The sequence below is a fragment of the Stylophora pistillata genome, chromosome 4, assembly GCF_964205215.1.
Source record: "Stylophora pistillata chromosome 4, jaStyPist1.2, whole genome shotgun sequence".
In the NCBI taxonomy this organism is placed as follows: Eukaryota; Metazoa; Cnidaria; class Anthozoa; order Scleractinia; family Pocilloporidae; genus Stylophora; species Stylophora pistillata.
The window spans coordinates 19,176,017-19,200,763 of record NC_142522.1 but is presented as its reverse complement, the minus strand read 5'-3'; the positions used below and the strand labels follow the sequence as shown (position 1 = coordinate 19,200,763).

The 24,747-nt window shown below is 37.3% G+C and overlaps 1 protein-coding gene, 2 long non-coding RNA genes and 1 pseudogene across 3 annotated transcripts; 1 reads left to right on the top strand and 3 right to left on the bottom strand.

Annotated features, from left to right (window-relative positions):
- The first annotated feature begins 5,281 nt into the window (after positions 1-5,281).
- Positions 5,282-8,377, top strand: LOC148732745 (uncharacterized). Its single transcript, XR_016000467.1, has 2 exons — positions 5,282-6,095; positions 7,699-8,377. It is a non-coding gene; the product is annotated as an uncharacterized LOC148732745 (long non-coding RNA).
- On the bottom strand, positions 7,974-14,835 carry LOC148732744 (uncharacterized). Its single transcript, XM_088758176.1, has 6 exons — positions 14,234-14,835; positions 11,789-12,064; positions 10,641-10,889; positions 9,801-9,923; positions 9,168-9,382; positions 7,974-8,345 (listed from the first exon to the last, which is right to left on the bottom strand). The coding sequence occupies exons 1-6, from the start codon at positions 14,535-14,537 to the stop codon at positions 7,974-7,976; spliced, it is 1,539 nt and encodes a 512-aa protein (XP_088614302.1). The 5' UTR covers positions 14,538-14,835.
- Positions 14,836-17,843: 3,008 nt separating this feature from the next.
- Positions 17,844-21,805, bottom strand: LOC148732743 (uncharacterized; annotated as a pseudogene).
- Positions 21,806-22,686: 881 nt separating this feature from the next.
- Positions 22,687-24,410, bottom strand: LOC148732742 (uncharacterized). The gene is made up of 2 exons (XR_016000466.1): positions 24,265-24,410; positions 22,687-23,523 (listed from the first exon to the last, which is right to left on the bottom strand). It is a non-coding gene; the product is annotated as an uncharacterized LOC148732742 (long non-coding RNA).
- Between the last annotated feature and the right edge of the window lie 337 nt (positions 24,411-24,747).

Genomic DNA, 24,747 nt, shown 5'->3' with positions numbered 1-24,747 from the left:
CGGGGTCCAAAGTACATCGCTTTAGGAAATATGCAAGAATTCGCAAGAAAATGAATAAACTCCATGCTAGGATTGTAGCCGGCGGGAAAAGTAAGAAAGAAATTTAACCCATTTGAAAACGGTAGTATTTAATGAAGTTCAGTCACAAAAGAAAGGGGACCACAACTGTCCATGCAAAGAAGAATGTCAAATACTTGCATGTTTTTTTATGCAATTTGCCAATAAGAGAATACATGAATGCATCTCACATAGGTAATTGTACCAGGTACAACTAAAAGGCTCTTAGGCATTTATAGATTATGCTAATAAAAGTAGCATATTATGCTAGTAGCAGTGCTTTTTTCTTGGCGAAAGTGTGCTAAAATTATGCTCTTTTTTCCAAATTATGCCCCTTCTTTTAAAATTATGCTCTTTGAAAAAATTGCAAATAAGTCCAAAAAATACATTTTTTATTAGAAGCCGTTGGTCTACCAGAGAGAAACGCAACAAATCCACAATGAAATTCAAATAAACATGTGGTTCATGTTAACATGCATACTAGTACTAGACTATACATGGCCTTCAATGTGACTTACGATTCCGGTGCACCCCAAACCCGGGCTCAGACCGTTTCAGACGCTGCTCAGTGATTCACAGTGAACTACAAATGCTAAAACTTGAACTAAAACTTAAAGCATCGAATAATGTTACGAAGTGCCTGGGAGTAGAGATGAACAATGATCAAATTGTAGCATCAAAACTGATCCGATAATTATCAAAATATACGAATTATGCCAGCATTGCTACTTGGCGGAAATTATGCCAGTTTGCTCAAATTATGCCAAAAATTACGCTAGCATAATCTATAAAGGCCTGCAAGCTCTGCACTGCACTGATATACACAAAAACCCTGGTCGTGATCAGCACAATGTTGACCCTAATGTTGCTGTATGCGGACAAAATGCTGGACAAAAATGTGTTATAATGAGTTTGTGTGCTTTAATATACTTTGATATGAAGGGAATAAGCTGTCCTGATGACTTAATACAAGTTATGAATATTGTTGAATGTTGGAAATCAATTGTATTCTAGTTTGTCACAATTAGCCAGACAGTCTTTTTTGATGCTAAAGGAACTGCCAACAATGACAACAATGTTTACAGTGTTGAAAGAACATTACAACTTTGAATATTGTGAAAGCTAAACTGGTAATGTACACGATGAGGCTGCGATTGAGGGATGTCAGTACTGTGTTTCCCTGGAGAGAAAAGTTTTGAATAACTGATATCACAACAGTACACATCATTCATTTTAACTGTAAGATGTAATGCTGTTGGTATTATTTACTGTGCTGATAATGGTAATTTCAAAGTGTTTGACTCTCAAGCAACAACAATCTTCAAGGGATGTGTGTACTATTAGATATGCCATCCATGCAAAACCTAGTTCAATACTTCAAGTCAGAATTTATATCAATCTGCTGCTTTGTTTGAATTCAGAGGGCTACATATTACCAAATCTGACATAACAAGGGACAATGAGAAAGAAAGTAACACTATATATAGCATTTAATATAACTGTGACAATAGGCTATCTTCTACAATAGCACTTTATTCATTACGTTACTCTGTCATTTCACCATGGAGTTACTGGAATTCAAATATTTTATAAGGAGTCATACAAATTGAAATCATCTTTATGACAAATTGGGTATCAAGACCCATGTCACACCTTCTAATGTACCTAACAGTGATGCTATTTGTGGTGCTGAGGTGTATGTATTAATGAATAGCATATATAAAGGAAAGTTATCATGTAACTCAGCTCAAAGTAGGAAAGCTTAGAAAACTTAATTTTTACAAAACCATGGTCAATATATTGGATTTTTAATGTGGCTTTCCAGACACTATTGCTTGAATTCGTCAACAAAGTACCAGAATAAAGCATTTGTTTTCTCTGCTGATATACAGTTGTATACCTGCACTAAAACATATTAAATACGTCATTGGTATACTCGTAGATACAATTATTAATTTCATTCAGAATACAATACAGAGTGAGTCTATTTATGACATACAATTTGTATGCTGTTCAAGTGAAATGTCTGAAATGTAAGGAGAAAGATCATACAAAACCATAGGAAAAAATATAACTATGACACTATGGAATCAATTACAAAGAAACTGTACAAGATTTTCGAAAATGGATGTATCAAAAGAGAGACAAAATTAAAAAAAAAAAATTAAAAACATACCAAAAAACAAAAAATAACCTAGCTGCATGCATTAAACAGTTTAATTGCAAAATAAGGGAAGGTCCTTAAGTCATTTGTTGTGTCTGTAGTCGAATACTTTATAGAAAATCAGTCATAAAGTGTTTAACAATAAAATATTATTTGATGGTAATGAATATATATGCAAGACATGTCACTCAAAAGTCCTGAGAGGAAAGCTCCTCTGTCAAGCCGTAATTAATGACATGTATGTTGATAAATTCCCACACAACTAGCTTCATTAGAAAAATTAGAATAGATACTAATAGCTCAAAGAAAAGATTATTGTCATGGCTAAAGGGCAGCAGAGAAAATTAAAGGTGCAATCTGCAATGTACCAGTAGCATGTGATCAGGCTTGTAAATAACTTCCACGCCCCCCTGAAAGATTTGGTATAATAATGCTAAAACTTCAGAGAAAATTACAGTTTAGAGGAAATGCGTACTTTTAAGCTGTACGGCCACAAATGATACAGCAAGCTCTTGACTGGCTGAAGAAATATAATTCATTTTACAAAGAAACTGTCATAAATATTAATGCCATTGATAGCAGTCTTACAAATTTATAGCAAGAAGATTTCAACCATAATGATAAGAACCAACAAGACACATCAGTCAAACATTAACGAAATTACTGTAAGTGATACTGTACTTGAAGGCAATTTTAAATATGACCAAGCAAGTAGAGATGACGAAGAAGATGATGAACCTTTCAATGAATATAGAGCTGCAGTACATGAGACATGCTTACAGTCCGTAATACCTAACTATGAATATAGAGCTCCAGTACATGAGACATGCTTACAGTCCGTAATACCTAACCATGATGGGAGGAGTTTTACTGCCAAATTTATAAAGCAACCGTTCCATTTAATTTTTGCTCTAGGTAGTTTTACAGATTTTCAAGCAAGTTCCATAAAGATTGACATTACAAAAACCTGGATTTCATATAACTCTCTTAAAACCCCGTTTACACAACCAATTTCGTCCTGCTACTTGAGAGGTGATAAACATAGGCGGATCCAGGGGAGGGGTTGAGGGGGTTGCAACCCCTCCCCCCTTTGAGCAGCATTTGTTTCTTGTTATTTGATCTCTTTTATTCTTCCTAAAATAATAAATGAAATTGGTCTTTTTTTACGAAGTTGTTTCACTTCCACCGGACCCCTTTAACAGCTCGCGCCAAAGGCACACGCCTTCCATACCACTGGCGTTGAAGGCTATAATCAATAGTGTACAACCCCCCTTTCAAAAAATTCCTGGATCTACCCCTGATAATACATATATAGTATAAATTTATTTATAACATAACCAAAGTAAAGCGCGCGCTCTGATTGGTCAATTTAGCGTCCCCCATTTGCCCATGGGTGTACGCTGCTGACGTGAGCAAATGCAAAGACTATTTTTCCGCGCGCGCTTGTTTTTTCTGGTCACGTAAGATTTGTTAAATAAAAGGGAACTCTTTAGCTACAATGTATCAATGTTATGTTATAAAACAAATGGTAAACACCACACCGTACACTATTGAGTTATGGATGCACTTGGGAGGTTTGCTAAGCACTCAAGAAGCTAGAGTCGCTCTCGGCTATCGCCTCGAGCGACTCTTACGCTTCTTTCGTGCTTAGCAACCTCCCGCGTGCATCCATAACTCAATAGTGTACGCTGTGGTGTTTACCATTTGTTAAATGAAAATGTCGCCGCAAACTCGAACATGCTCGAGGTTTAGTGCAACTCGCTGAGATTTTATACGATGCTTCCCAAAAATATCGACTTCCTTACTCCCGTTGGGAGAAAAAATGTCCAGAACGTTGCAATCCCTACCCTATACCAAGAAAATTGATTCTTGATGATGACAAGTGATAAACATGGCAGATTAATAAGAATACAAAAATGTCATGAGTTATGCTGAAATTCAATCTATATTGGCTTTTCTACAGCTCTTTCATGGAAGATAAACGGCTTCATCGAATTCTCGCTTAAAAACGTTCGCACGCATTGTTCTAACTTAAGTCTCAGGTTAGCATTGCTCACGTCCAAGCGCGCGACTTCTGGACTTTGTTGGAACTTTTCTGCTCGCTGAGCCCGAGTTATCGTTCCTCAAAGCCTCCAGTTTTATATAAGTTGTGATGCAGATATGCGTTCTGCACAAAGAAGCGTTGTACTCATGTAACATAACTGTTTTCTTGAATAGGTCATGAGTAGCTGTTTCTCGTTTGAATGTGCTATACCGATTAGTATAACAACCACATACAAAAAGATAGCTCTGGGATTTAGCAATGAAGCGAGAGCCATCCATACGCATTAACTGCCTCAATCTTCTCATCACAAAACAAAAGTTTAACTGCAAAGTTGTAAGCATGATTTCCTGTTATTTACATCAGTTATGCTCTGAGACTAGTGTGTTATTATTTGTAATCAAGCGGCGAGTAGTGCGTGGTAAGCATATGGAAATACTGCAAGTGTTTTTAGTTGGTGATGTTCATTCCATTCGTATTTCTCTCACCTATCGATTGAGATATCTAACAGTGCATTGACTTATCATTGAATGGAAACGAGTTCGTAGACCAGCATGTTAGCTACTCCAAACTCTTGCAAATGTCTCCAAGAAAACAGCTGCACTGGAAAGAGTACTACTCCAGTAAACTTGAGAAAATTCATAACTATAACTTCCCGTCAAAAACTATTTGTAATTGGCAACTTCGGTTTTTGAAGCTTTCAAGACTTTTCGCTTAACTAATTTTATTATGAAAGATTGGGTGAAATGACCTCTTAGGTCAGTAATCAAGTTTGCACTGAATTGAAATTGCTCAGAATTCTTCACAAAAATACCATCGGTAGACGTGGCTCAATTATACTGAAACGATCGACTTAGCTTATCAATAGAAAGAATGAGACAGTAGCTTTGAATTTAGAGAGCCACCCAGAAACCGTGGCGAGAGGACGCATATTTTAATGTGTCGTTGTTAAAACCTCCTAGCATACAGAGTTGTTTTCTGATTGACGAAAATTTTCCAGTACTTTCTTTAAAATAGATGTGACATGGTCTAGAGATTTATATTGTCTGTACACGAAAACAATTACTTTTTTGTTTTTTCAAAGAAAATCCAACCCACATAGTTTGGAATGCATCATTAGCGGTTTTTCCTTAGGATATTTAATGGAAGCGTTTCATCGAAAAACATTCCTACACCTCCAAAGGGCGTTAGGAACTTATTCATTTCCCCTTTTTAGACGATCTTTAAATTCTCTCTTATTTTGGAAAAATGTTCACAATTTACAGTGGTTTACCCCAGATTTTGGGTGAATTTAAGTGATTTGACCTTAGAACTACAAGACTGCATTGGCACGACCACGCGTCGTACATCTTCTTAAAAGTAAGTTCCCAAAAGAAAACCGTTTATACGGCTGCTAATGAGTTTAAGGACAAGATGGCACCCAACTTCTCAAAGAAGTATTGACAAGCCCGATGCTTACTGAGGGCTCTACAAAGAATTAAGTAGGATGGAAACTTCGGTGGGAACAGTGAGACTTAAAATTGTTTCAGAAATCTTATTGTTGTAGAAGCTAAAATACAATCAATTCAAACCAACTTACAGCGGATGCTCTTGGCTAACCCACTTCGATTCAATTATGTCTTCTCTCCGCCTGCTGTAACTGCTATATTTAGCAAAAGAAACGTAATGTGAACTACATTTACTAGTAGTTTGGGCAGTGGAATCTGCAATCCTTCTGCGTCTGAAAGGAAGGCTCTAATGAAATGACTGTAAAAAAAGATATGGATAACCTGAGGATGAAAGAATATACCATCTCTCCTGCTCCAAATGACAACTAACCGCCGGAATGGATAAGTATGTTGCTTAATTTATAGCTAGAATGTAGTGCTCTTCTAAATGACTCAGTGTAAAGAAATATTCATGTCAAAATTCATATAACACAATAGTAATCAATAGCACTAAACCCAACATGCGAGTAATAACAGAGCAAAACTATTCAGAGAAATATGGTCAAACGCCTAATGTGATGTGTTTCTACAGACGTACAGGAAACGTTCGATTCAGTAGATCATGCTATCCTATTTGACAAACTTCACCATTATGAACCATGGTTTTTGCTAGATAATAAACAAGTGGCTTTCGTTCTACCTGCAATACCGGACCCAAACAGCACTAATTGGTCCGCATGTTTCTAGAATAACTTTGAGGACTTGTGGTGTATCACAAGGTTCCGATAAATTATCCACCTTATACGACTTCGATTTACTAAGCTTGAATGCAAGACATGATGATGATCTTTACTTTAAACATCAATTCATTGAATAGCTGATTCAAAAGCAAGTTATCAGAGGTCGTATCGGAATATATGATTAAAAATTTTTGAAAACATTCAAACTTACTCGTTTGGATGAACCAAACTTCCATTTTAACATTATTAGAGTAGTGTGAATTATCAATTGATATCCCTTCAATTGCTATTAACAATACCAGGTTTTAAATTTGAATACGCCCTCTGGAGTTGTAGAAATGTTTATCTATGAAATACCTCCTTAGACCATCTTTCTGACAGAAGCATTCCAATGTCTGTGGGTTGAGATATCTGATGTTAAGAGGATTATATATAATAGTTTTTGGTTTAATGTGCAGAGACTCGACTCTCTGGATTTTTTAAAACGACTTTGAAGGAAACATTGAAAAGTTTAGTCAAACTTAATCAGCCCTGTATATTTTAAGAAATTCTATCGTCGACCTGTTAAAATGTGAGGCCTCGTTAAAGCCCGGACTTCTTGGTGGCTCGCCAAAGCTACCACATCATTTCTACCGATGATTAGCCATTACGTGCGGCCACTCATGTCGATGGTATTTTTGTAAACAATCCTGAGCAAGTGAAATCCAGTTAACCTGATCAATCAACTCGTCCAGTTTTGCATTATTAATATACGTAGCGAACAGTTTACAAAGTTTTAATAAACGAAAATGCGCCACAACCCACAGTTTTCAACGGAAATTTTAAGTTTGACTTTTTTCAATCTACCTACGCTCTTAGGGATTTCAAAAACAATGACTTTACCCATTATTCTCGGTGCACCCTTTCGGAAACTGTGGGACAAAAATAAACAAAACGAGTACCTCCAACTCCAAACTATTTCGATGAATTCTTAACCAAATGTAAAGCACACAACTCATTCTTCTCAGTTTCTTTTAAACCCATTATTCTAGTTTCAAGTCCTATGAAACTTTTTGTTCTTTCCAACAATACGTCGGCGCACAGACTCTAAAATTGTCTTTACTTTATCAATAAAGAGGATGAATTAATCCCTTTTAACGGGAGTTTCGAGAAGAACACTCAAATCAAACATGCAATTGTTTACATAGAAAAGACCATTCAGAGAAATATGAAGAAACTTGTAATTTGTTTGGCTGTTTTTAATAGACATAAAGAATGCTTTTGTTTCAGTTCATCATGCTATCCACCTTGACAAAATTAACCATTATGTATTATGGTTATTGCGGAATAACAAACAAATGAAGTTCGTCCTACCTACAAGACCAGACTCAAACAACACGGTTTGGTTCATATATTTCTGGAAAGACCATGACGACTTGTGGTGTATCACAAGGTTCTGCATTAAACCCTTTGTTGTTATTATTGTTAAAGTAGACAAATATTATAATTTACATTTTATATATAATTTCAGAAGTTCAACTTTCTGAAGTTTTATGTGCATTTCTTTACAAGGATTTTGACCGTCCTTTGATTTTTTCGAGGTTAGAATTTTCCACGCCACCGCTTGAACGACGTCCTCTCGCTGAAAAGAAACGACGTTTCTTAGACTGTCGTCTTTGTAATCTTGATCTTTGACAAACTTCTTGAATCAAATGCGCCCTAATTGTTGATTTTTTACGACGTTCGAAAAAACAGTACCCACAAGCCCATGCATAATTTTCAACAAGTAAAGACTTGTTTCTCTTGGTTTTCTTTTCTTGTTTAGTGGCTGCGTTCTCTTCGATGGTTCGCTTTCTCACCAGCCTTAGTAAACCACGAAGCTCAGGTTGCTCCACAACGCAACTAATCTCTGATTTCTGATTGAAATATGATGCAAGCTGAAAATGCAATAAACACATTCGATCATTGACTTTTGTTTACTCATTGTACGGCTTAAAGTGAGGGAGTTATTATCTCAATTTATTTATGAAAAAGAAATCTTACACAGCCAAAAGTTTTCAAATTTTTATTGTTTTCCGTCAGCACAACAACTATAGTGTTTTCCCTCCCTAAAGACGAACCAAAGAAATAATAAAAACACCCAAACAAAAAAGTTTGAAGGGGGTGTTTTTGAGAATTAGATGACAAAATTCTATCAATTTTAAATTGTACACATCTTCTGGACCAAAGTTTGTCTTCCCTCGTCGCAGAGTGTCCAGCGATATAGGTAATCAAAATAGGGATTGTCAATAGAAATCTCACGAGTGTGATGAAGGGTGTGGGAAGCATCTTTAGATTTATTTATGACTCCTCACCGATGTTTTAGTTATGAATTTTGGCTGTAAGGACATTAGTCATCTTTTCTTTTGGCAACAAAAGATGGAACTTTTGAATTGTAGGTGAAACGTGTCTCTGGCTCTACTAGGTTTCCCTTTTAAGTTTCAATTTTCAATTCTGAAGTAATTCAAGACAGAGGTATTTTGGTAAACTTGGCCCCTTGCGTTTTTTAAGCTGAAATAATTATGAAATCAAGGCTTACATTTGGAACAGCTCAATTTTTTTATGTTTTTCAAACCATCCGTTAAACCATGGTTTATTTGGTTCGAAATTTCCGCCAAAACAATAATGATAGCATATAAAAATTCACATTGAAATTTTCGTGAGCCATAAAGTAGCCACCTTTGGTAAAGGAAACCCTGTTGATATCTTACACTCCTTACCGTGGGTCTCTGCAGAATTGTGTTTGGTTGCAGTATGATTCTCTCTTGTGTTAGAGGGATTGATACTGAGCCTGAATCATTCTCGGTGTTCGAAGAATCTATCGACAACCAGTCCTCTGCTTCATCGAGTCTAAAACACAATAGATTTCGAGTCAGCAGATCATCGTCTTTATCATCCTCCATTGCCCCGGTGTCTTCGATTTGCCCGAAATGTTCTGAAAAAGTGCATGTATAGGAGAGATTGATGCAGGTAGTTATGCTGTTACTTAGATCAACCTCCCAACAATAGTATTGCTGACTTAATATTATGAACGAAATTGACATTTCTTTTCAAGCTATCCAAAGAGTACCTCCCACACATCGCGATCTCCTGGAAATAGGGAATGTTTACAAGGAAAATCATTTTTCACCTCTAAAGGAGACCTAAGAAACACAGTTAAGTTCAAAATGAAGGAGTTCGGATTTGCTGTGTCTTTGGCTAAGGCCTCTCTTTCTGGCTGCAACAAAAGTCAATTGAAATTTCTTCCCGGTCGTTTTCTTTTCAGGTATGGTATAATAGTATTAGATCAATGTGAATTATGAGTAAAACTGGTTTCTACATGCAAATGAAAAAAAATCCTCCCTTCAACTTACTCTTTTCCATTTCATTGCTTCCAAGAAATACGTCATCACCAAAATGATCATTGTCCAACGAAGCCTGGTTCGATCTAATGACAATACAACTGAGGTTTTGCACTTTACCGAGAAAGGTATAATCTGACAAATGAAAAGAAAAGGGACCGATTAATATTTTTCTGAAGTTTACTGAAATGCATTACCATTAGTTAGAAAGCATGATGGCCTTTTTATCCAATAATTTAAAAGAGAATGTTGTCAGAAACATCAATTATGAAATTGAAAGTTTGAAACGTCTTATCCTGTAGTCATGACTGCTTTAATGCTCTAGCTGATATACTTTGCAAAACACTTGTCCGGAGTACTTGACTTCCCCACTCCTTCTACATGAATAAAGGCTTGGCCCAGAATTGGCATGAATAAACCCTATAAAAACCAGTTAGGAGTTCTAATAAAGAAAGGAACAATGACATTAACCAACTAGAGTTGCGCTTTTAGCTATAGACTTTTTTTAATCATGGATTGCACATAATAGGCTTTATCCGAAAGAATCAGTACTTATTTTATGATAGATGTACAAGTGTAAAGATGTGAACTTATAAGATAAAGGAAGCGTATATACCTTTACATATTTTATCGAGTTCTCATGGTGTATTGAAGATGTCGCTTTTGTGGTAGCAAAAGACACGGTGTCCTTTGCCACCACAAGATGTTTGAGAGACATAGCTTATCCACATTGTTGGTGTATCAAAGTATAACATCTTGACTCAAACAGCAGCACTGAGAGATATAATACTTACTAGATTGACACTTTATTATCGATAAATAGGAAAAGAGAACGCCAAATAGTTCAGTTACCTTTGATGTTTCTCTTGTAGTTCACTTTCGTCGTTACTCGAAATGGTCTGGATGTCACACTGGCTGTCAGTCCAGAAATTAAATCTATCTTGAGAGTTACTTCCCATTTGTTCCGCTCAGTGACATCCGCCTTCTCCAACCAATAGAAGTTGTCTCCTGCTTGGTTATTGTAAACTGAACCGAGATCTACAGAAATGATTTGTTGCTTCTTCTCCTTTTCCAAAATACTGACTGTAAGTTCAACGGCACCTGATTTTCATATGAAGTTAAACAAGGACGTAATACGCAGTGAACAAGGTATTTTTTGGCATGATCAAAGAACTACACACAAAAAGAACGACGTGTCTCCTGGAATACTTATCAAATAGCAGTCATTCAGATCCACTTTCCAACAAATGAAAAAAATATAAGGATTCTTACTTCTGATCAATAAATCATTTATCACAGAGGTCTTCCAAAACTAGAACTGCTGAAGCATTGAATACAAGTCTCAGGGAGCAGTCAGTCTGAAATCATTTCTTTCCTACATAAGAAATCTATCTTCGAAAATGATTTTTTGGTAAATAATCGCATAAAATTGTTCTATAATCTTGTAACCTACGCTTTCTATGCTTTCAACCATATTTAACTGTTCATGCAGACATATTTTAATAAGTACTGATTATCATGCTTTAACAAGTAATTATGTCTAGAGGAATAAAAGGAATGTATTCCTTGCCAAAATATCGAAGTATGTAGGTGAACCAATCCTCAGCGATGTTTAGTGTAACGTGACAAAGTAAGTCAATGAAAAACTGATTGATTTATCGGTAGATCGAGTGACAATTTCTTTGTATACTTTTCCAACGAGAAAGGAATGAATTCAAGAATTATTGTAATTCTCTGGTTGAATAAGACATCACAATAATTTGGATAGATCATGCAAAACTTAACTTAACTTAAGAGCGGTAAATTTTCTTGCATCAGATTTATCCTTTATATCAAGACATAAGCTGGTGTTCCAAATCATCGAGTCAGCATGTTTCTTCTGCAATGGTTGTTGTTCAAATGCAAACAGTATTCATTTTTCTAAAGCATATACAAAGTGGAGTGGGCAAGGCATAATAGATGTTCAAAATCTTGCATGATAGCCATGAAATTTAACTTACCTCTATTGTCGTGGGTTCTCATGGCAGCCCTGGCGCTCCTCTTTACATATGCACATACTTTAGTGATTTCCAGGTCGGCATGCACCTTTACCGTTACTTTGGAGTTTTCAAGGCGATATTCCAGGCCTTTGGGTCCTTTCTTAGTTTTCTTTTCATAAACATCCCTGAGATCCACAATTTCCACTTCCACTCTTTCTTCATAGTTGTTGTTCACAGTTCTAGAGTCCTTTGCTGCAGTGGACTTCAGAGACGCACAAACTACTTTATTCACATTCCCTAAAGATATTAAAAGAGATAAACAACGTTTTTAATGCGCTGATGGCTATTACCAGAGATGGTTGTCTTAAAAGGTGAAAAATTTGACATTGCTTTCAACTGAATTGGTAGACCAATGCAAATGAAGTAGGCTCTTCGGCTGAGAAGTAATTTGTATAGTACTTTAGATTCAGAGCTTGGTAGACACTACTTTTTCTGTCTAAAATATAGAGTTCCATTTGGCCTTCTCATAGCTATAGGTTCCTACTTTCGGAAAGAGGAACCTTAAGTAATGGATGAACATGGATTTGTGAATCTTGAGTACATTCTTATAGATAAGAAGAACTCAAGAGATGAATTCAGTATATCGAAACACTTGTAGGGATGCCTTTGTGGTAAATTAATGCTTATAATAAAAGAATTAGTCGATTTGAGCCCTTCTTCTCTTTGAAATTAGCGATCTTGAATCAATGTGGTGGTTGGGGAAACAAATATAGCTCCTATCTTTACTGAAAGGTTCAACAAAAATAAGGTGAGATTTTAGCAGTTAAGTATCTGTTGCAATCAATTTTGAATTTTGGCAGAGTCGAATGATTAATCGACAGAACGAGCTGTGGAATATGTTCGTCATAAATCCTATTTGGACTTCAGACACAGAGGAAGATCATGGCGGATAATGATACGTATAGGTATCGGGCCAAATAAGAAACCCTGGTGAACACCAGAGTTGGCGATGTGATTGAACATATGACACGAAGGAGAATGTCTTTATGTTAAATAGACACAGTAGATAGATTAATGTTCTTCATTTTTTAAAGCTTGTTGATCTTTAGATCAAAGTGCGATATAAGAGTTAGATGTGAGTAATCTAGCCGTGTTTATTGTTCAATTTTATTCAATTTAAGGGGAACGGTTTGTGATCTAAAGCACTAAGTTATTAAAGGGCCGGAAACGATGTTTTGAGATGTTTATTTTGTTGACAACCTGGATGTAGAAGTAGCTAGATTTTGCATTTGGAGTTGGAGAGGTAAACGTAAATAAGAATTTGGACATAATCATACTGAGGTAGTAGTCACCGACGCGGTAATTACTAATGTCCTTTTTTTATACTTTTATCCGTGACAACTTCGTGATATGAATAATTCATGGTGTCTATAAATATACCCCTTATGAATGAGAAACGGCGTTCGAAAGTCTACGGCCGAGCTAGGATTACTTTCACTCAACTAAGCCTTGAAGAATCAACAAATATGACTATGACTCATGCGAAACACAGCAGTGCAAGCATTAGTTTTGAGTCTGATTTAGGGAGCTCCACTTCACTTAATGGCGTGAGCACTTTCAAAAATTTACTTTTTACTCGGAAAATGGTAACATTTGCACGTTGTTGTGTAATTTTGTGATATAGATATACTGTTACATATCGCAATAAAGATTGCTTCCTGGAAGACAACCCCAGGATCTAATCTGATGTTACCATTCGAAGGTGTCTAGGCTTCCATGGACGTCAGTCGCTGCATTTGTGACCACATCTACTACGAGAACATCAACAAAAAATACCCTACAGCAATCGGCTGATTTTTACTATCCACTCTTCCTAATAACACTTCCTTATAGCAAACAACTCACCCTTGGCTTTCTTTTGCGATGGTTACTTGCAATTTTCCTTTGCTTTGAAATTATATTGCTACTGGAAGTTTGTCTCATATATGATTGATCAGTGAAGCGGAAAACGTTGAGTTCATCTGTTATGTAAGGTGATAAACGAAGAGAGACACCAAATGTAGTTCTTCGATTACCCTTTACAGCGTCTGGTTCTATGTCAAATCAAGCAATAGTTTATCTCTGATCACATTTGTAGGACCGTCCAGCAACATTTAAGTCAATCGTGCCGTCACAGAGTTCATTTTTATTGTAATTTAAAGTAAGGAAAACAATTAGACGGCTCCCCCATGCGCTACTGAATGATAAAGGTGTATTCATATGATTTATATAAACTTGTGCAAGTTCTATCTTCAGGAAATTATTTTAAAGGAGATTCATGGAATTTTTTGGGTCAATGTAGCAATGATCAGTCAGCTTAGAACTAATGACCTACAATCTTACGAGGTTGCGTTGACTTATTTTGCCGATGAGGCAGAACGTACTGTTTCCTTAATATATCAATGACTTTTAAAATGATAAGCTTACCTGAGAGATTCCATTTCAAGAGTTCACTCGAGCTCGTCTTGGTCTCACTCTGCGCGTAGTTCTCTAGTGATTCAAATTTGCCTGAAAGATGCACTGAATGATACGAAGAAAGGTGTGACAGTGAGCATCCTAGGTCGGACTGAATTAACTCGTCAATATCATTCAGAGTTTCTTCCCAATCCGAAGGAAACTGCATTGGGCTTAACTTCATTGTCTGGTCCTTCCAGCTGTTGTGAGCTCTCTGAAAGGCTGTTTCCAGGATACACCCTTCATTTAAAATTCCTGGCTCGTTTACAGCTTCCATGATTTTAAAGGGAGGATTAATTTTGGTCAGATGGAGGAGGAGGAGTTGAAAACCGCTGATCTAGATCTTCCCATTGTTTGAGAGTCTTCACGTGTGACGCTTATCAAACTTTTAAAGAAAGAACTCACTATGGCAAATCATCTTAAAGGACCAAGTCTTGAGGATGCTTTGGAAATAGCATGAAGCTTGAAGCGCTCAGTTCGAACTGTGATTTTATCAATTTAGTTCTAACGGACAACTGGACACGTGCGCCGGATTGTACAGAGTTCAAACACCCATGGATAAATGAAATGTATTTCTTGTTTTTAGCAACTCAACACTTGAGCAATAGTATTTAATTACCTCGCGAGTGTGTTTCATTGTGTGCGAGAAATAGTCCGAAATAATTGTTCACAATTACGGTAGGTGGAACCGGAAACTGCGCGCCGTTTTTAGGTGTTATCAGTGATACCCTGAGACTTTGATTAACCCCCGTTATTTTGTTTGCTCATCCCAATTAGTCAGTGATGTGGATCACTGCTTAGACGGGCTAATTTAAACTATAATTCTGTCTTTGGTGTGATCTTTATCTGTTGTCTATTTATTTATCGTGGGAAGGTAACTTGCAAATCGACTTGGTTACAATACTTGGAGTCTCAAACAGGCTTGTCGGGAAGCAACTTAGATAATGTGTTTTTAGTTTACAATACAAAACTGACGCCAGCCTGCTGTAAATTTAATATTTCACAAAGCCACAAGGTGACTTCTGTTGTAAAACCACTGATGGCATTTTTGACCCCTTTTGTAAATGATCTATATATTATTTACAATCACGCAACCGCATGTGCAGGGTCTCAAGTATGGACCCTCTTTGGAAGATTTCCGACTGAGTGTTTTATTTTTAGACCCTGATAAGTTTTGCTGCACGCAAAGTGCCATTTGTTGGAACCTTCCTCAGATGAAAACTCGGAATAAAACTGACAAACCACTACGTATGACGCTTGAATAAAACTAAATCAACAGTGAAACTATTAATAGCACTCATACTGGCCTATTTCATGAATTTGAGCTACCCACGTAATAACATGCATTGGCCTTTGACACATTCAGCTAAAATTAATCTTTCATCTATCCTTGTCTCAACAACCATTACGTCAAAAAATTGCGCAAGATGTATCTTTTTTTAGTCTTCTTCAAAGGATATTTTCATGAAACCTGCATGAGATCCTTTTATCAAGGCCTTGTTACCCTGCGGTTTGAGTAAAAAAAAAAAAAAAAAAAAACAGAAAAACATACCAAATGAAAACAAATTCCCTCAGGTGAAACCTTTCGCCGAGAGGCCACGGGGAAATCATGAGATGATCATATACGAAATCATGAGATGATCATTCGTTGCATGCAATACCTTTTTTTGGTTGACAACTTACGATGAGAGAAACCATTTACACTTGCGCGCTGATTGGAACCATTACTTCTGTCACGTTATTTCTAAACTCTTTACCCTTACGCATAGCGCGTTCCCGGAAGAATTTTCTGTTTTTCTTCAGTTCAAATTAGTGACTGTATAGGTGTAAGAACGAATAGTGTACTTCTGAGATGAGTGTAAACTAGAAATTTTTAAAAGATGGGTGATTTAAGCATATTTTGTAATTCACCTGCACAAAGCGTAGTTTCTCAAGAAAGCCTTTGAGTTTTCGAACTCCCTGAAAAAGACTATTCAGCTTTGTACCTCGTACTTTTGACTGAATTGATAGGAATTGTGTTTGGCCAGAGTTAATAGAGGGAACTCTGGTTTGGCACAGCCAAAGTCGTTTTTTAGTACGTGATGCTATAATACTAGAAATGAAGGATTAGGAGATGGGTGAAACTGAGTAATCCCTGTGAGGTAAGCACAAAAGAATTTTCTTCAATTCTTAAAAATGTTAAACATTACCTAAAAAAAAAAATAAATAAATAAACAAAAATGAAATAACCGAGTAAACGAACAACAGCTACAATAGATTATAACTCAGGCAACGTTTTGCCCTTACTTCATGAGAATAGATCAACATGATGGAATGTTTCTTGAGTTGTTTGTTGTTTATTGTCTTAACAGTATACAGTCTTTATTGACCAATAACAATGTACAAAAGAGAGTGGACAGAGAGTAGCAATCAAGACTTTGGCTGCGATACATTGGATTTAACTTAAATTTTACTTGATTAGCTTCAGTCTTATTCCCCTGACGCTCACACAAAGTTTTTCATCAAAAATCTTTTTCATTTTTATTTGAAAGTCACGCACGTCGCGAAGGTGTTCACGAAATCAGTCACGTAGTCGTCTTCCTGATTCGCCGATGTTATCATTTTGCAGTAAGTGCAAGTTATGTAATAGATGACGTTGGCGGAGATGCACGTGAAATGATCAGTGATCATAATGGATCACATTATATAACAGTTAGAAGTTTGCTTCATGTTTCATCGTTTTACACTTACTTATCTATATTATATATATATATATATATATATATATATCTGTATATATCTCTACGATAGTTTAGATATATATAGATACAATTTTTTTGCAACCTTCACTCTCATTTCATTCAAAACTAATGACCGACGCAGCACTTTTAAAAGCGCTCGCGCACGATGCAAAACTTTTCCTTTCATTCACAATGCTGAGAAAATATCGGGAACCAAACGATCCATTATAATCACTGATCACTTCACGTGCACCTCCGTCACGTAATCTATTACATAACTTGCACTTATTGCAAAGTGATATGATATAATCGGCAAAACAGGAAGACGACTACGTGACCACCTCCGAGAACTGACCTTCGCGACGTAGAAAGCAGTGACAAGGACGCATCAAAACCAGTCGCTAGACACTTTAATATACCTAATCATTCTAGGCAGCATATTGCAATTTGCGGCCTTTCCTTACATTTAGGTAGCTCGGAAAGCTGCAATACTCTTGAACAAAAGTTTATTTTTTAGATCGGCACTCTAAACCCTATAGGTATCAACGAACACTTTCATTCTACTGATTTATTCGCGTTTTTCTCGTTATCATGTTCCCACCAATGGCGTAGCTCCACTTTCTTCGTATAAATCAACACACAACCCCACAATTCCTCCATTCACTCCGAAGAAGGGCTAACGCTTGAAACGTCAGTTTTTTAACTCTTTATGGTGGCCAATTTACAGTTTCAACTTAGTTGATATAACCAATTTACCTTGTTACCCCCACCGACGCAGCATCACAGTTTCTTTAGAAACTTACCCTCTTTATCAATAAAGATAAGCACCCACACCGTCTGAATGAAATGATTTGAACTTCGAATCGAAAGATACCAAAAGGTTTAATAACATAAAATCATTGTTAAGGAAAGAACCGTGGCTGATCGCGTTGAAAGTGACGAAAACTTGCCCGATTTGGCAGCCCGAGAACATGTTGAGAAGTTGATTCGCTCATCGTAATTTGTGAAGTTTTGCTGGTTAGTAAAGTTTTGCTGTCCCGTTCTGAATAAAAAAAAGTTAACGAAAATCATTGCCAATGTCACCAGAATGTTGGTAATAATATGTCCGAGACTAGACTCCCACTGGTAAAGTAGTAAATGATAGCGGAATTCAACTGATGTGATCAAAATTTCCGCCGGTAAGACAAAGAATAGTCCCAACATGTTAGCGGACCCCAACAAGGGATTAGTAAATAAGACTGATAGGGACTCCGCCACTTTGCCAGAAAAGCCCTGAATACTCAGTTTAATATCTAGAACATAGTTGAAAAACTAACAAATGCAGACTAGCTAGTATTGATTACCATATAATCGGGTAATAAACAGTTGTACTTAAACTGTTACGTGCTACCCTCTTAAAATAAAGTCATTATCTTATCTTATCTTATCTAATGGTAGAAAATCCAAATAACTTGATACAAGTAGCTGCGACAGAGATCAAAGGGGTGGGTCCAAATTTTCTACACAAAGTGTCCAGGATCAAACGGGTGGGTCCAAAGTTTCTAAACAAAGTGTGTAGGATTATTTATTTTTTCTTACACGGTATAAATCCTTTTAAAAATAATTTATCTGATATCATACTTTCTAAAATGTGCGCTAGCCTATTTCTATTTAAGGTGGCTCAATAGGGTTATGCAAGATCACGAAGCGCGCGCCAGTGACATCAATCGAAAGTTAATATTCTCGTTGTTTTTGCTATTTTTCACATCAAAGCTACTGAAACATAAAAAACAAGGGCCTAAATTTGCTGTACAACAGTCACCTCTGAAGTCAAGGCTTTTAGTCCCAAATTAAAACTACTCAAATATCGCCATTTTTTGACGTCTGTTAGACTTTGATTTCAATTTTCTTCAATTTCCTTCGGTAAAATTTTCTATTATTCTCCGACCGGGTAGAGTCTGACAAGACGAAACTTTTAAAATCGAAAATAATAGGGGTTGTCAAGGTAGTTTTTTCGCTTTTAACATTTTTGTTGTTTTTTGGCTGAGCGAAAAACTTGTTATATAAATTTTTCTGATAAATTCACAGCAAGGAAAGCTAAAAGGGTATAACATCTCTGCCAAATTTTAAGGAATTTCACCGAAGGAAATACGAGAAATCTGAGGGGGAACTTTCTATTTTCTCACCTCAATGACAATCACGTCATCAGAATAGGAACTCGCCAAGATCGCTATTTGAGCATGCGCGAACTTTCGAACCACGCGGTTTTGTCGAGGACGAATAAATAATGTGTAAACACGGGCGGACATTACCTTTGACGTTTTTGTACAAACTGCTTTTGACCTGAAAGTCAGTTGAGAACATACCTTAATTTTACTATGCCGCAGAATCCTTGGAAATCTCTTCGAAGTGTTTCAAAATTGTGGAGACTGTTCTCGTCGCGTTTGTGACCCTTGGAAGCGATGAGCGACTGGACAATGGCCGTCTCGTCAAAATACACACAAGACCTTTCCGTCCAAATCGTTGGTACAAATTATTTAAATCCTCATATCTTAGGCCACTGCCAGCAATTTTTTCGGCAATGCTTTGCTTTATTGGGCTATCCGCATGACCTGGGTTGTACAGCTTTCCTCGAAAAGACAAGAGTCTCTAATGACGGTTGTCAAGATATTTCAGGTCTTCGGCGGCGTCCTTGACAGAGATTACAGAACTTCTGTTCACCAGCATTTCATCGGACAAAGCCAGCCTAGGCGAAAGCAAGATTCTTCGAAGAGCGATCACGTCCTCTAGGGCGTCGTGGGCATCAAAGGTGGTTTGAAATAAATGTTCGTATTAAACAGAACTCTGCCCAGGCTTTGGAAATTTACCTTCTGCGTTTTGGATGGAAGAGTTCTTGCTTTTGATGTGTGATTTCATCAGTGTCAGAGTGCCTGCAAACCGGATGGAACTGATGGAACTGAGCTCCGCGATAAAATTTTCGCCACCGTTTCGAAGAAGTATTGGAATATCAAATGTGGCGGCGTTGTGTCCAGCCAAGATTGTGCAAACAGGCTTTTTGTGGATCGTGTTGAAGCTGAATCTATTCTGGCCCTCAAAAAAGCTAAGAACTGCCTAAGTACTTGCGATAACTCAAAGGCTTCTACTAGTCGATTATCTTTGAAAAGTCGGCGGATTCCATTGACAGTTTTAACTGTAAGTTTGTTGACCTTTGACGCGTGAGAATCTGTCTCTGGTTGGTAGAATATAGCATGAGAATTGTTTACCTGACCTATCCACGGCAGCGAGCTGACATACTTCTGCTTATTTTCCCGTTGAATTTGTCTTGATGTCAAATAAAACAAAGTGATAAAATTTACTGTCATCAAATTTTTCCTTTTGAACTGTGGGTCTCGAAGTGTATTTCGGAATTGCATTTTCGTACTGTTCTTGTTGTTTCGTGACAGCAGCGGTTATATCATAAAGATCAGTGATTGAAAGTTCAGAATTGTTCAACTCCAATGTTGTCGCAGAAGAGTTTAGGTTCAGGCCAATGCCACTTTCATACATGGTACCTTCTTTGCCCTCGTTTTTCGAGGTTTCTGAAATCTGGTGTTTGTGTAATTGTGATCGACGTGGTTTGAATGCAACAGTTGATTTCCTTTGTTTGTCCTTCGAACTTTTCACGTCCATTTTCGTATTATGGTCTACACAGAAAAGACCTGGCTCTATGTTAAGTGACGCTAGAGTTTGAGGAATGTACCTGTAACCTAAATTTACTTGAGAGACACTGCAGGACACTATAATCATTGCTTTCACTTCCCCCGTAAAAGCGAATTTTGGGGTTCTTCGAGCCCACCACACTGTTCAGAGACTTGTTACGTTGAGAATTTGCTGCAGGTGCAAGGTTGTTTATAACAATGTCTGTGCTATATTCATCAAAGAGAGATTTCAGGGCTGATTGAAGGCTATCTCCTTGGAGGTCTTTGCCATAGGGAAGATCTCTGTGACAATAATGAGAAGGGTCTTTCTTGTATCTACACCATGTTTCTCTACAACCAGTGTGGTCACCAAATGCATGAGGCACAATGCTTTGAATTGCAGATTTCATGTTTGTAGCATACCCCTTATTTTGTGCAATACAGTATGTAAAGGATTTGACAAGGTAATTGATGACTTTCTGTGACAACACTGAACTATTGGGGAACTTACTTCGTTGGCTCAAGTTGTATAGGTGTGTTGTAAGGGATCTTTTTATGTGAACTGTATCACTTCATTTTTCCACACCATAGGGTACCTTTTGCTCTAGGTGAGATTCAGTCATTGAATCATCATCCCCGGTTTAAATTGAAAATTTGACATTTGATTTAGTTACCTTATTGAAAAGTTCAACTGCAGCTAAAGGCTCCATTGACTTTGAAGAGCCTGAATGATTTTTTCTACAGTTATGGTCATTTGGTTGTTTTCCTGCCTTTTTAGCTTCATCACAGGAGTGGCACATTTTATTTTTTGTTGTGTAATCAAGGACCTTACCAGTTGAAAGGCCCATGACTGCAGCATGTCCGGTCTTAGAGTTGAAACCTTGCCCCCGTTTCTGCCACCCCATGTCGTAAGAACAGGCAATAGGTACCAAATTGTTCTGGTCAGGCTTGTTACCATTTTCAATTGCCTTCTCTCGTTCAAGGTTTAGGAATTGCTGGAAACTATTTTTTGCTACTAGCTCTATTGCCTTTCCAGCTTCCCTTTCCCTATTTTTAGAAGTTGATGAGTTCAGTGCAGGCACATTTAGGATTGAAAGTAAATTGTTTAAATGGGTGTTGCCCACTCCTGTGTGTAAACAGCCAAGGGCAGCTCTCGTGTTCACATCAAAGGTCAGTGGACCGCGTGCACCAGATGTGGGCTCTTTTGATGTTTTAATGGTGTTTCCCCCATTGCAGTGGCTGCATATAACAGTAAACGTGCTTGCCAAGCCACTGTGCTGTTCTTCAAAAACATTGCCAAGAGACAAAGGGCCTAGAAATATTGTAAAATACACTGTAAACTAACAGGGAAAAAAGACTCCACAATATTTGTTATGTTGTTTTATATGATAATGGTGTAAAATATGCTATAGTGCAGTTAAAAATAGTGAGAATTTACCGTAATGACAAAATAAGCATTCCTTCAGACCATCTGTAAGGGTTTCTAAGTCCACCAGTCTGGATCCTTGTGGCAGGTTCGCCTTCCTCTTAGCTTTATTCTGCTGATGGGAATCAGGGTTGGAGTCAACAGAACAGGTAGGCCGATAATTAGGACAAGCTTGACAGGAAAATCTTACCAAAAATTAAGACTTCCGAATAAATAAAAATGTACTGACCTCACGTGCTCGTATCATTCGTTTTGCTGGGGGTTCGTTTCCCATGGATATGTCATCATATTGGAGCTTCCTTTTGGCATTCCATGTTTTGAACCCTCCGTGTAACCTTTTTATTTTTGTTTCTTTTCTGGTTTCGATCGCTTCCACTTTCCGAAAGCGACCCGACGCATTACGGATGTTGTGTAGGCGTTGTGTAAACTTTTGGTCTTTCACCGTCAATATTGTGCTCATTACTGGAAAGTATCGATGCCGTTTCACTCTCGTCAAGTAAACTTCGCGATTATGTGACAAAAATTGTGCACTCGCGTGAAGCCGCCATGTTTGTTTACATATTTGATGCCATTTAAAAGCGCGCTATTTTCGTACCCATTCTTCGCCCGGCCAAAAAACCCCATTGAGCCACCTTAAGCTTGTTTCTACTTTTAACAAAATTGCTATTTCCGATTATAAAAGCACGTCACTTTACTAGTGACTAACAAACGCCTTTCTCATGATAAAATGGCATTGATTTTGAAGCTTATCATGTTGTAAAACCAACGAACATATGAGAGACCCGTTACAAAACAAGAGTTACTTTTCAACCCTAGAGCAGAGCAGTAAACTCGTTCAAGCTTCCAGTGAATAGCCAGTTTTAGTATATACTAAAACAGTGGATAGCGTTGAAGGCGCGCTCCGATTGGCTAGTCAAACTCCGAATATCCTTTGCTATTTACTTCCGAGCAACTCGGGAAAAGATGGCGTCCCGGTTTGCATCCATGACAAGCGAAGAAATCACTCAAATCAATTTTTGGTGGTGAATATTATCTCACAGTTTTAGTATTTACTAAAACAACTATTCACCTCAGTGTCGGTGGTTAGCGGTGGATATTTACCTCGCCGCTTCGTGGCTCGGTAAATATCCTCCACTAACCACCTCTAGTTGTTAAATATAAGAAATCTTTATTAATCGCCTTTTACTTAAATAGCTCATCTTCTGGAGTCTTCTGGGCGTTTGCATTGTAGTTTTTGGTGTAAATATTTATACTTCATAACTGACTTGTATATTTTCCAACCTGCACGTGGCTTATCCTAATAGAAATAAACAGCAGAGCAGTTACTATTTACACCGAAAATAATCGGACCACAAATCTGATGGTTGTTGATAATGCCATAGCTTTGAGCGGATAGCTTGTTTGCTCCACCATATGCACAGCGATCGACGTTTAGGTAGTAATAGTGCTTTCCAGGCACTCCTGAAATTCATAAAAATAATTGGAAAATAAGTCCTGCTTCTTGTCCACTCAACCTAGATACTTTAACACTATATTACAAACGTTCTTACTGACCTTCTCATTTATTTATTTAATTACTTGTGTTTGTAAGGAATTCACTATGACATATTTGTTTGAAGGTCATCATTGATCACCAGCATTCACTTCAGTGGGGAGCCCGAACATCCGGTTACAGAGAGAGAATGTTGTGAAAGCATAACAAGTGTGGTGCCTTAATTCAATTTAATCGTGTACTAAATTTGATAAAAACGGGCTAGTTTCATTAATTTTATGTAGGACCTGTTTAAATTGACCCCATGTTGCCCATTTTTTCCCGTCTGTTGACTTTCCAGTGTTTCTTTATGGTTTTTATCTAGAAATCCATTTTTGTCATGCTTATCTAGGATCAGTTGTAATGGCCTTTGCTTTGATTCTTTCATTCTCGACTTCAGAGAAGTAATTTTTCCTCCAGTTGCTACATAATTCGTGGTAAATTAGCCCAGAGAATTTTTTGTGTAATCGAGCTGACACCAGATAAGTTTGTCTACTCGTGTCACCAATCTACCGGATTATGCTAATCATGTCGAAGAGTTGAGAGCCCAGTTCTTGGGAAGACTTAATAACAAAGGCTGCTGAAACACTGAGCTAGAGCATAAGATCGCATGCTCAGTTGTCGCTTTAATAGGATGGGTGGCTTTCCAAACATGTAAAATTGTTACTTACTGCTTGAATTCATTTCGGGAATGTCATTTAAAAATGGCGACATTTTCTCTGTCAGTCCATTCCACGTAAATTCAATGCCATGCGTTGTGCAACGCTGTTATAAAAAGTTCAACAAACGTCTCAATAATTTTGCAATTACAGTTGTTCGCATGTTTTTATTTTGTCGTGAAATTCTTTGCTTAGCAAATGCCCATCATTAGAACTCAGCCGAGAAGAAAGACTGTTTAATTTTATTGAAAAAAGGGGATGGGCATCTAAGAAAGTTATTGTGCTCCCGGCGTTGTTGGGAGGTATTACAAACTTAATTTTATCTAATAAGTTGATAATCTGATGATATTTACCGAGCTGGGAAGCGGCAAGGTAAATATCCACCTTCTGCCACCGACACTAAGGTGACAAGTTATTTAGTGTATACTAAAATAGTTGGATAATATAGCACAAAAAGATGAATTTAATTTATTTATTCCTGAAACGATTGCAATA